Source organism: Chiloscyllium plagiosum, unplaced genomic scaffold, assembly GCF_037043375.1.
Source record: "Chiloscyllium plagiosum isolate Xiang-an unplaced genomic scaffold, Cpla_swu_hap1 HiC_scaffold_9, whole genome shotgun sequence".
NCBI classification, from domain to species: domain Eukaryota; kingdom Metazoa; phylum Chordata; class Chondrichthyes; order Orectolobiformes; family Hemiscylliidae; genus Chiloscyllium; species Chiloscyllium plagiosum.
In genome coordinates this window covers 40294457-40307130 of record NW_028270147.1, presented here as the reverse complement: position 1 = coordinate 40307130, position 12674 = coordinate 40294457, and the positions used below count along the sequence as shown (strand labels likewise).

The window sequence follows — 12674 nt, the reverse complement described above, 5'->3', positions numbered from 1 at the left end:
AATGAAATACAAACAAAAAAGAAAATGGAATACTGAATAACTTAAACCTATCCGAAAATCCAACAGATTGTCCCAACTTAACGCTGTTTCAATACTTGCAACAATGCCCATAAACATCCCTCGGCACAAAAGGTAAAATCAAACACAGGGTCTTACAGAAGAGCTGTCAGGGAGAGAGGGTCAGCATAGACCTGCTTCTCAGCAGCTTCAAAACACTACTGCACTGAAACCAAACCAAGCCAGAGGAAAGCTGAGCTGAGAGAACTGACCACTTCCCTTTCATAGTACAAGTGTTTTTTTCCCCAAAAACTTGAAAGCCCATTGCCTGAGACCATATCTATCAGCTATAATCAAATTAGTCTTAAAACTCTTCAACTTAGACTTTTCGGAATCTGTGTCTTTTACGACCTCTCTTTTAAAAAAAATGCCAAGGACACTATAACCTTGTTAAAAGGAGCAGCACCATCGCACTCCTCTGACCAACCATTCACAACCAACAAACTTTGTACAGCCATTGCAGCAGAAGTTAAATACTCACTGCCATTTCTTCAACTTTTGTTTGGATTTACTCTAAAACAGCTTCTGAAACACCAAATCCATGCTATTGACACTTTCAGATGCAATTACTTCAGTGGTACCTTTGATGGCTTTAAGTTATCCAGTTTCTAATATACTAATTTATTCAAAATGCATCGACCCATATTCTGCTTCAGCCAGCAGCTCTACCTTGTTTACTTACATATGCTCCTTGCACCACAGGCCATTAAATTTAAAAGGCAATGCTTCTATCTCTGCCATAGAATCACAGAAGTGTTATGGCATGGAGGAGGCCTTTGGCCCATTGTGCTTGTACCCAATTGTTAAATGAACATGATTATCCAAGTCCAATCTGCTGTTTTTTTGTTCCATACCCTTGTATATTATTTTTATACAAATATTCATCCAATGCCTTCTGGGCTTAGTTGAACATGCCTCCACCATACTTCCAGGCAGTCCATTCCATACCCTAATTACTTACTGAGTGAAAAAGTCTTTCCTCACTTCAGCCTTGCTTCTTTTACAGGATACTTTAAATCAATGCGCTCTTATTCCTTTCACAAGCAGGAACAGTTTCACTCAATCTACTCTATCCAGACTATTCATGATTATGAAAACCTCTATCAGATATGCTCTTAGGCTTCTTCACTCCAAGGACAACAGTCCCTACTTTTTCAATAATTGAAGTTCTTCATCCATGGAATCATTCTTGAAAAGCACTTTGGCACTGTCTCCAATGAGTTCACATCCTTCTTATAATGTGACACCCACTAATGATCTCAATAGTTCAGCTAAGGTCTACCAAGTGTCATGTCCCCATTAACAAAGCTGAAGATACCACATGCTTTACTTACTGTTCTCTCTAACTATCCTGCCACTTTCAAAGACAAAATTAGAAATTGCTGGAAAATCTCAGATCTGGCAGCACCTGTGGACAGAAATCAGAGTTAACATTTCAGGTCGAGTGGCCCTTCCCCAGAGTTGGAATACCAGTTTTAATGATCTGTGCACACGTACACCCATATCACTTTGCTCCTGCAAAGCCACCCCCACACTAGAATTGGACCACGTTTTATATTTTAAATTAGAGTGGTGCTGGAAAAGCACAGGTCAGGCAGTATCCGAGGAAGTTGTGACTTATTTCAGAGTTGATGTCGCACTGCCTGACCACAGAGTTGGCAAGACAGGTCTGGTATTCGCGTGAAGATCTATGCTAAACAGGAGGAGGCGACTTGAATGAGATGAAGTTAAAAATCACACAACACCAGGTTATAGTCCAACAGGTTTAATTGGAAGCACACTAGCGTTCGGAGCGACGCTCCTTCAAAATCACCTGATGAAGGAGCGTCGCTCAGAAAGCTAGTGTGCTTCCAATTAAACCTGTTGGACTATAACCTGGTGTTGTGTGATTTTTAAACTTTGTACACCCCAGTCCAACACCGGCATCTCTGAATGAGATGAGGAAGAGAAAAAGAAACATCGAGGTACCTTAAAGGTGGCGAATGCAGGTCTCGTTATCGCAAATGGTCGGTTTGGATATTAACCCATCAACATAACGGCAATGTCAGGAAACTGGTCTACATTAAACACACTTTGCAGGAGGAACAATCACATCAAACTATGTAGAACTAGGAAGGGTTTAATCATAAAGGCCTTTAACCTTCACTAGCTGGGGTGTCGCCATATTTGACTGGAAACACTCGGTCGGTTTACATTTAACAAGGCACAATCACTATATTGGGGTCCGTTCCGTGAAGTTGTTGCAGACAGCTCTTCCCTGCAGCCAATCTACCGTTAGGTACAGTCAATGTCAAACACCAAACATTGACTCACCCCAGCGGCTCCCCGAGATTTAAAAGAACGTCAGATCGTATGACGCCACGGCGCACTGCGCAGAGCCGCCTGGGAGTTGTTGCTTGTGGTACAGCCCCGCGCCGCGGCGGATGTTACGTCACAACGTGTCGCAGAGCCCGTTGGGAGTTGTAGTTATACGTTCCCTCTATGGAGGATATTGCATCACAGAAAGGTGAAGTTATGGCGGCTGGAATACATCAGTGGCTGAGTAACTGGTTGGGTCCGCTCGGCTTCCAGTGCGACCCGTTCAAGGTAAAGATGACTTGAGTAAATGGACCTTGGGGCTGTTTGCTTAGTAAGCATATTTCTTTCTGATCCGATGTTAAATGCGACCGAAATTGTTAGTGATGCTGAATGGACAGGTGGAATAATGTTTCCCCTAAAAACCTGCAGCAATCCTCCTCTTGTTCCCAGTCCCCTCTGTTCATGGTATGTCTGTACGTGGGACACTCGACCCGAAACATTAACTCTGATCTTTGTCCACAGATGCTGCCAGATCTGCTAAGCTTTTCCAGCGATTTCTGTTTCTGTTTCACAGTTCTTTCAGTTTTTACCAATCACTGATGTCAGACTCAGGTCTATAGTTTCTAGGCTTCTCCTCTTTAAATAAAGGCACAACATTAGCCACTCTCCAGTCCTCTGGCATCTCACATGTGGCTGTAGGTGATACAAATATATCTGCTCGTGGCTCTGCAATTTCTTCCGGAGCTTCCCACAACATCCTGGGGTACACTTGATGAGGTCCTGGAGATTTATCCACCTTTTATGTTTTTAAGACCTCCAGCCCTCCCCTTCTACAATACATCAATATTTATACCCTGATCCTGAGTCTCCATGTCTTGCTCCACAGTTAAAACTGATGTGAAGTATTCATTTAGTATCTCTTCCATTTTCTGTGGTTCCACACAGAGACAACCTTGTTGAACTTTACAGGGCCCTATTCTCTCCCTAGTTGCTCTTTTGCTGTTAATGTACTAGTAGAATCTCTTTGGATTATCCTTAATTTTATCTGTCAAGGCTATCTCCTATCCCCTTTTTTGTCCTCCTGATTTTCCCTCTTGAGAATGCCCCTACACCCCTTATGCTGATGAAGAGATTCATTTGATCCCATTTGTCTATACTTACCCTATGCCTCCTTATTCTTGACCAGAGCCTAAATATATTTATTCATCTATTGTTTCCAACTCCAACCAGCCTTGCCCTTCACTCTAACAGGAACATACTGCCTCTGAACTCTTGTCTCACTTTTGAAAGCCTCCCACTTGCCAATTTGACTCTTTATCTGTGAAGTCTACTCTAATCAACTTTTGAAAGTTCTGCCCCATACCACCAAAATTTGCCTTACTCCAATAACTTTTATACAAGGCCTATCCTTTTCTGTAACTATTTTAAAACTAATAAAGTTATGATCATTGGTCCCAAAGTTCTCTCCCACTAACTCTTCAGTTACTTGCTCTGCCTTATTTCCCAAGGGAAGGTCAAGCTTTGCTCCTTGAGCTTTGACAAAGGGTCAGTTAGATTCGAAACGTCAGCTCTTTTCTCTCCTTCCAGATGCTGCTAAACCTGCTGCGATTTTCCAGCATTTTCTCTTTTGGGTTCAGATTCCAGCATCCGCAGTAATTTGCTTTTATTAAGCTTTGCTCCTTCTCTAGTAGGTACATCTACATATTGATAAATAAAATTTTCTTGAGCACATTTAACAAATTCCTCACCATCCAACCCCTTAATTGCATGGCAGTCCGTCTCTGTTTGGAAAGTTAAAATCCCCTGCTATTACATCCTGTTAATCTTGCATATATGAGATTTCTCTACATATTTGCCCCTCAGTTTGACTGTTGCGGTCCTATAATACAATCCCATCAAGATGATCTTCCCCTTTTTTATTTTTTGAGTTCCACCTATATAGCTTCACTGGACAACCCCTTGGGAATGTCCCCTCTAAGAACAGTAGTAATTTTTTCCAAACCAAAAACCTCACAACCCCTCCTCTTATGCCTCCTTCTATAGCATCTAAACCCCAGAACATTGAGCTGCCAATCCTGTCCCTCCCTCAGCCATGCTTAGGTTTACTTGTCATTTCTGGAAATCTGCGTTTTCTGTAAATTTGGATTTTGATTCATTTTCATTATGTTTACTACTATTTAAATAACTTGGAGTCCAAAAAACATAGAGCATTAAAAAAAAACACTTTTCACAACCTTTTGGATGTCATAGCCATTGAAGTACTCAGTAAATATAGGAAATTCATCAAGTTATGACAAGTTGTTATTTGTAAAATTGAGTGGTGGGAGAGACTTCAATGCTGATCAGCTGCTGTTATGGCAGAAGTGTGATATGACACACAAATGTGTGCTCGTGACTTCTTTTCTTTTATTATTAAGGTAATTTTTAATGTAGGTGTTGGTTAGCTCAGGTGGTTGGACAACTGGTTTGTGATAGTGAAGATGTGGCTGGACAGGTTCAATTGCTGCACTGGCTGAGGTTACCATGAAGCACTCTTCTTAATCTCACCTGTCACCTGAGGCATGGTGACCCTCAGGTTAAACCACCACTTCTAATGAGAGAGCAGTCCCATGGTCTGGCAGGACAATGGCAACTTTAATTTTAATTTTTAATCTGCTTATTTGTATTGCATTTCTTAAGCCCTACTTGTTTGTTTCTGTTAGTTTTATTATGACTATATTGTTATTGTTTTTTCACAGATTGGTTGGTACAATGCTTTCATACAGCCCTCTTTTCACCTTCAGTATCAAGATGACACATTGGCCTTTGTTGTCCTCAGTACACCTCAGATGTTCGAAAAAGCCTTCAAACCTTTCATTGCAGAGAAGCCATTAACCACTATTCGGGACCCAATAGATGAGTGTGTTGTTCATTATTTTTCACTTCTGAAGAATGTAAAGAGCACCTTTTTATTTAATGTTTTCAAAACTTAATTTTGTGAACAAATAGGAATACTAAACACTTTTCATCTTGCATCTCATCAAGACAGATTCACAAACGTAACCAGTTCTTAGAGAATATCAATAATTGGAGGAACCAAATGTTTTGATTTGACTTGCTATTTCTTGTGATTCTGTTTTATTGAGTGAAGATAAAAACTTCAAAATGTGTTGCTGGAAAAGCGCAGCAGGTCAGGCAGCATCAAAGGAGAAGGAGAATTCTCCTTTGATGCTGCCTGACCTGCTGCGCTTTTCCAGCAACACATTTTTAAGCTCTGATCTCCAGCATCTGCAGTCCTCACTTTCTCCAAGATTAAAAACTTCAACAGGATGCTTTTTTTTTAACAGAAAAATGCTATCAAGAAACTACAGTCGATATATTCGTGGTGGATTTTGTTTGTCGGTTTTCATGACCAGAAATCACCTCTGTCAAAATATTGTGAATATTGAAGCCATTGTGTTAGTCTTCACGACAATTTGTGGGCGGCACGGTGGCACAGTGGTTAGCACTGCTGCCTCACAGCGCCAGAGACCTGGGTTCAATTCCCGCCTCAGGCGACTGACTGTGTGGAGTTTGCACGTTCTCCCCGTGTCTGCGTGGGTTTCCTCCGGGTGCTCCGGTTTCCTCCCACAGTCCAAAGATGTGCAGGGCCAGGTGAATTGGCCATACTAAATTGCCCGTAGTGTTAGGTAAGGGGTAAATGTAAGGGTATGGGTGGGTTTCGCTTCGGCGGGTCGGTGTGGACTTGTTGGGCCGAAGGGCCTGTTTCCACACTGTAATGTAATCTAATCTAATCTAAAATCTAAACTGTTTCCTGTTCACTTGTTCCATCTCTCAACCAACAATTGTCTGAGACTTAACCAGATAATTTGCAACTTAAGTGTCATACTTGAGATGAGCTTTTTTCCAATTCCATGCCATCACTAAATCTCTGCCTCAGTAACATTGCCATACACCTTTTTACAGCTTATTGCAGTTGAACCTCCGTTAATGCTTTTGATTCTTCTAGATTTAAGTTTTCCATTGCACTGCATGCTCTGTCTTATTAATTATAAACAAGCTCATCCAAAACCTTGCCACCCATAGGCTAGCTTGCACTGTCCTCTGTTCAAGAGTAACCCTCTGCTGCCTATTTTGGCTCTCCGTTTAAGTTCAACTTTTAAAATTCTCACCTTTGTTTTCAAGGAAGATGGTTGTGGTTGTTGAAAGTCAGCAATGAATCTCTTTGCGGGAGATCCTTGGGATAGTGACCTAGGCCTAACTGCTTCTTCAATGACCATCCCTCCATCATAAAGGTTAGAAGTAGGTATGTTTATTGACTTGGAACCAGTTGGACACTTGGAATCCAACAGTGAGTGACTCACAACTGGGCTCTCCAAAACCTATCCACCATATACAAGGCATAAGTCGGGAGCGTGCTGGAATACTCCCCATTTGCCTGAATGAGTACAGCTCCAACAACATACAGGACAAAGCACCATATCCCTAGACATTCACTCATTCCACCACCAGTTCATAGTAGCAGCAGTGCAGATATTCACCAAGACACTTCAGACAGCACTATCCAAACTCACGACCATTTAGAAGGATGAGAACAGCAAATAGATAAAAACACTACCAGCTGCAAGTTCCCTTCCAAGCCATTCTTAATCCTTATTGCAGTTCTTTCAGTGTCAATTGCTCAAAATCCTGGCACTCCCTCACACCTTGTGTGTAACTACACCAAATAGATTGCAGCAGTTCCAGAAGGCACCTTACCACCACCATCTCAAGGGTAACTAGAGATGGACAATAAATGCTGATCCACGTCCCATGAATGAATAACGAAAAAAGCCTCCTTGAACCTCACCCCGTCTATCTGTAAAACAACCTCTGACTGCTCTCTTAAGATATCTACACTCCTCAATTCTGATTGCTTAACGCAGACTCCATTTTAATTGTTCTGCCAATACAAAACATGTTTTATCTGTCATGGGCACACAGAATTAAAAACCATCATGAAGAGATCAGTATTAGGGTGAATGGTTGTTTACTCAGTCCACAAGGGAAGAAAGGAGCAAACCTGGCTATAATTGGATGGGACTTAAATGGTGAAGTGCCATTTAAATCTAAATTTGTGTTGAGGATTTGGAGTATTTATATAACCTTTTAATGTGATAATGTTGTGAATAACTGAATAAGTTTTCTTTTAAAAATATATATCTATGTATGCCAGATACTTGGTTCCTTATAACTTGTACATTAAGAAACATTTTTTTCTTCTTGCTATAGGATTTTTCTGATCACAGGATTGAAGCCATCCATGACTTTGAGGTGCTTCCAAATCGAAAGCCAAAGATTTTGGCACAGACAGCTGCACATGTGGCTGGAGCAGCCTATTATTATCAAATGAAGGATGTGCAGCAAAACCCCTGGGGAGAAAAAGTAAGGGTGAGGCCTCTGAAGGAGAGAGGGAGCGTGTGATTTGCTAAATTTTGAATGATCCATTAAATAATATTTCTGATAAGACAGCAACTTAAACTTATGAATTGTTGCTCTAATCTGCATTTGGCCTTTTACTGCCCAAACATTAACGAGTTCTGAAGAAGGATCATACCAGGGATCAAAACTTTGCATCTATTCCTTTCTCCACAGATACTGCCAGACCTGTCAAGTTTCTCCAGAACTCTGTGTTTATTTCAGAATTTCAGTATCGTGGTATATTGTCTTTATTTGAATGATACTTCATTCGGTAGTTTTCTTTCTCTCAGCCTTGTGGTTTCTGACAACTATTTTTTTTAAAAAAAAGCTTTCTTCCCTCATATATTTCCAATAAAAGCACATTTCAGTTGTCTGGGTGTTTCATCAAAGGATATTATCTTTTTTGGAAGTAGTTTTTTTTTAAACAAAATACTTGTGCAATGGCTTCCAAAGAGTCATTATTCTCAAATTAGTCATTATAATGTATATTGAACCTTGCTACTTGCTGCTTCATTCTATCCATGTCACTGAAACCCTCACCTACAAGGGAGTAAATATTAATGTGGGGGCAGACAAGAAAATACAGCTACGGACATACATAGATCAGATGTGAACTGATTGAACAAAAACAAATTACTGGAGAAACTCAGGTCTGGCAGTATCGTTAAAGAGAAAGCAGAGTTAATGTTTTGAGTCCATTGATCTTCTGGATTTTGGCTGTGTTTGCAAACCTGTTTCTGTGGTCTAACTTCCCACCTTTAGTTAAGTGTTTCACTGTCTTGGTTCCAAACAGTGGATAGTGAGGACATCCTATATCTGGTGTGACCTTTGTAACATTTCAGTAACTATGAAAACAAGCTCATGGAGTGTAGCAGGATTTCATAATCTGGTTTTAACTAAATCAAGTAATGTTTGTGGAATTGATGGAAAAATTATAAACTTTCCTAAAGATATTTTCAAATTATGGATATTTTAGACAATAGTGAAAACTGATCATTTATTAGTTTGATAACTTGTATAGCATTATCTTTTGGATGTCTTACTAGATATAAAAGATTCGATTTGAAGGAGGCCAGGGTACTTCTGTTAATTCAGCCAGCATTTGTCCCTCAACTGTAAACCCAGATTGTTTAACTTAATTTTACTTGAAAGGCATAAGTCAATTACAATTGAAGGCAGAGTTTGAGACAACTAATCTAAAAGTGTCTCAATCCTGATTAGCTACAAAGCCACTCTAGATGCAAGTGTGTTTTCACAAATTTCACAGAATTTATTAATTTTGTAGCAATAGGTACAAAAGAACCAATAGTAAAGGCAGTGATTCAGTTGGTTCACTTTGCGAATCAGGCTGAGTGGGCTGCAGTCCCTGGTCATGTTAATTAGAATTGTTCTGTCTTCACTTACTGCTGAACACTGGACTAGTAAGAGTCACTGCTTATTAACCCTGTTATCCACGAGTTCTGTACGTGGTCATTGACATCATTTTGGGTGGCATGGTGGCACAGTGGTTAGCACTGCTGCCTCACAGCGCCAGAGACCAGAGTTCATTTCCCGCCTCAGGCAACTGACTGTGTGGAGTTTGCACATTCTCCCCGTGTCTGCGTGGGTTTCCTCCGGGTGCTCCGGTTTCCTCCCACAGTCCAAAAAATGTGCAGGTTAGGTGAATTGGCCATGCTAAATTGCCCGTAGTGTTAGGTGAAGGGGTAAATGTAGGGGAATGAGTCTGGGTGGGTTGCGCTTCGGCGGGTCGGTGTGGACTTGTTGGGCCGAAGGGCCTGTTTCCACACTGTAAATAATCTAATCTAATCTAATCTCTGAACTCGAATTGGATTTCAAAGGAGGGAATTGCCTGTGAAGCTGAAAATTCTGCTGGGCAATACCCTAACACCTGGGACCCTCTCAAAGTCTCCATTTGAATTGGAAGAATTCAGAAGACTCACTGAAATTACCCAGAAGTAAGTAGTTACTCAAGCAAAATTAGACTATTAAATATGTAATCTAACTCATGAGTAACAGTTTAACTGACTCCCCAATTTACCTCACACCCTTGCAGTGGTTATGCCATTCAACATCCGGGACGGATCGGTGTGTTTATTAAATTCTTTTGTTGAAGATGGTTGTTGTCTTGGACTTAAGGTACAAATGTTACTTGCCACTTATCAAGCCTGAATGTTGTCCAGATCTTCTTTCATATGGACAGATTTTGTTTCATATGGACACAGACAGCTTCAGTATCTGAGGTTTTGTACATGGAAGTGAACATTCTCACCTCTGACCTTGTGAAATTTTCAAAATTGATGAGTTGTTTAACAGCAATTGATTGGCATTGATTTTGAACTTGTGTTACCTTGCATGTTACATTGATAATCTAAGCTATTCAAATGGGCAGGTAGTTTGTGCTGAAAATATTGTGTAAGATTCCAGGCTGTGATTGTGCAACTTCTAGTAAATGGTGGCTTTGGAGTACAGGACCTGTTGTCTGTCATTTCTGCCATGAATTGGTTACTTGGTTTTGCAAAATAAGGCTGTGTTCACGTGGAAATGCATGAAGACCCATAAAGTGATAGAGGAAAAAAATACTTTCTTAGAAGAAATAAGAAACTTGTTGTTAAACTTGAAGGGATTCAGTAAAGATTAAGAAGGATGTTACCATGGTTTGAGGGACTTGGAAAGAGTGAATTCACAGAGGGTGGTGCACATATGGAATGAGCTGCCAGGGAAAGTGGTGGAGGTTGGAAGAGTTACATTTCAAAGGCATCTAAATGCATACATGAATTGAAGGGTTTGGAGGCATATGGGCCAAATGCTGGCAAATGGGACTAGATTAATTTGGGGTATCTGGTTAGCATGGACAGGTTGGACCGAAGGGTCTGTTTCCATGCTGAACAGCTCTATGAATATTTTTACTAACATAAGAAATAACTCATGTTTTTTGAACCATTGGATGTCTTCAGTGGACACTTTATGAAATGCCATTGAGAAAGATCGAGCAGTTGTCATCTATCCACCACACTGGAAACCAAAAGAGAAAAGGTAGAACAATAATAACCTTGAATTTAACAAACGAAAACTGTGTATTTCCAGAAAATGTATGGAGTTTGCATTCATCCACGCTATGGGGGCTGGTTTGCAATACGAGGAGTCCTGATATTCCCAGATGTCCAGGACCAAGACCTTGAGCAGAGGCTGCCTGTAGACTGTGTGTCAACAAATGAGAAAAAGATCCAGTTACTTGAAAGGTTTAACTTTAACTGGCAAGACTGGACTTACAGAGATATCATTGATGTAGAGGAGAGGTACTCTGAAGAACAAAAGCAGTACTTTGCTACACCACCTGCTGAAAGATTTAAACTCCTTGGATTGAAAGGTGATGCTTCTGGAGGTGATCAGCAAACCACAACTCATGGAGGTTTTTAATCTCTCCAGATTACAGGAAGCCCAGATTTTAACATTTGGTGAAGGGAAAGTAATAGAGAGACTGTTAACTATTTAGCTGCTGGATAAATAAATCTTGGGAATAAGTTTTGTGGATGGGATAAATTATGTACTCCACTTTTTATGCCATAATATATAGTTTTATAACATTTTATAAAAAAGTATGGTTTTCTGTTTTGGGTTTTTTATGGTTGTTTCCAGCTTTCTAGATACTTTGCTTTATAAATTTAGAAAATAGCATTATTAAACTATACATAATTTTGTTTTAGTATTTAACTCAAAGATGTCATAGTATGAGAGGTTTTCAATTAACTTGTGAGGTAAGGAAAATCATGGCATTTAGTTTATATTCTGAGTTTGCAAAATAAGGTTTTATTTATTCAGAATAAAATATATAGAAATTGATATGGACTAAGTCACAATATGGAAATGAGGTACTTGGCCTAATCTTATTGCAACACTGCTCTGGTGCATGTTTGAGTCTCTGTATAATGCAAATACTTTGTGAAAGAGTAAATGTTATGAAAACCGATGGAAACATACAAAATAAAAGTTTACGTTTGGAAATCACTTTAAAGAGCTCTGCTGAATATGACATTTAATCATTTTACAATGTAACTACATTGGGTACACAATTTTGTGAAATTGTGTACAAATTATTGTAAAAGTGGAGCGAACTGTTACAAGTAAGTGCGCTGAAAACTTTCGAAACACTCAGCTGGCAGTCAGCATTTGTAAATTTTATAAAAGTGAAATATTTCAGATTTTGGAAATATGAATTAAAAATATAAGATGTTAGAGAATCTCACTTAAGAATTCTGAGCTCTTGCCACCCTTTAATGATTCATCTAAAATAGAGTTCAACATGGCAGAGTACTGATCCATCACTTGAGGGCCTGGAGGAATATGTGGTAATCAGCAGAAAGTTTTAGTGCCTAAATTTAATCTGATGCCATGAGATTTCTTGATCCTTTGTAAATGTTGATGCCTATGGCAACTTCCCCCTGACTGTAGACCACTGTGCTATAACTGTCAAGCCAGGGTATTAATTGTGTTTCAAGGAAGTGTACAGGAGAACATGCCAGGAGCAGTACTATGCATTCATAAACATGAGGTGTCAATCTGGTGAAACCACAACCCAGAACTACTAGCACGCCAAATAACAAAAGCAGCAAGTGGTAGACAGGATTGTGATTCCAGAATCAATTATTCAAATCTAAACTCTACAATCCTGTGACATTCATGTGTGAATGGTGATCAACAATTAAACAACTCAGTGGAGATGGAGGCTCCACAAATATTCCATTCTCCCAGCGTAAATACAAAAGGTAATGCTGAAGTTTATGTAACAAGCGTTAGCCAAAAATGTTGACTGGATGTTTAATCTGAGTTACCTCTTCTGGAAGTCCACAGCATAACAGATGCCAGTTCCCATAATAACGAGA

The 12674-nt window shown here is 39.8% G+C and overlaps 2 protein-coding genes across 5 annotated transcripts in view; one reads left to right on the top strand and one right to left on the bottom strand.

Moving 5' to 3' along the window:
- LOC122554297 (uncharacterized) overlaps positions 1-2392 on the bottom strand; it is a 61400-nt gene extending 59008 nt beyond the window's left edge. Inside the window, exon 1 of one of the 2 annotated variants that reach the window (XM_087990565.1) lies at positions 2198-2392. In XM_087990565.1, the coding sequence (XP_087846691.1) occupies positions 2198-2221 (24 nt within the window). In that variant the 5' untranslated portion in view covers positions 2222-2392. Of the gene's footprint in view, positions 1-2025 lie in introns of both variants that reach the window. The other variant, XM_043699095.2, reaches the window with a different exon arrangement.
- Positions 2393-2530: 138 nt separating this feature from the next.
- Positions 2531-11799, top strand: LOC148149128 (cyanocobalamin reductase / alkylcobalamin dealkylase-like). 3 transcript variants are annotated; one of them, XM_087990563.1, is made up of 4 exons: positions 2537-2643; positions 5094-5288; positions 7606-7758; positions 10879-11799. In XM_087990563.1, exons 1-4 carry the CDS (start codon positions 2539-2541, stop codon positions 11209-11211), a joined length of 786 nt encoding a protein of 261 aa, XP_087846689.1. In that variant the 5' UTR covers positions 2537-2538; the 3' UTR covers positions 11212-11799. The 3 variants fall into 3 exon arrangements, 2 of the variants coding, with proteins under 2 accessions (XP_087846689.1, XP_087846690.1); XM_087990564.1 differs by having other exon boundaries at positions 2583-2686; XR_015758142.1 differs by lacking the exon at positions 10879-11799 and having other exon boundaries at positions 2531-2643; positions 5094-6629; positions 7606-7647.
- The last annotated feature ends 875 nt before the right edge of the window (positions 11800-12674 follow it).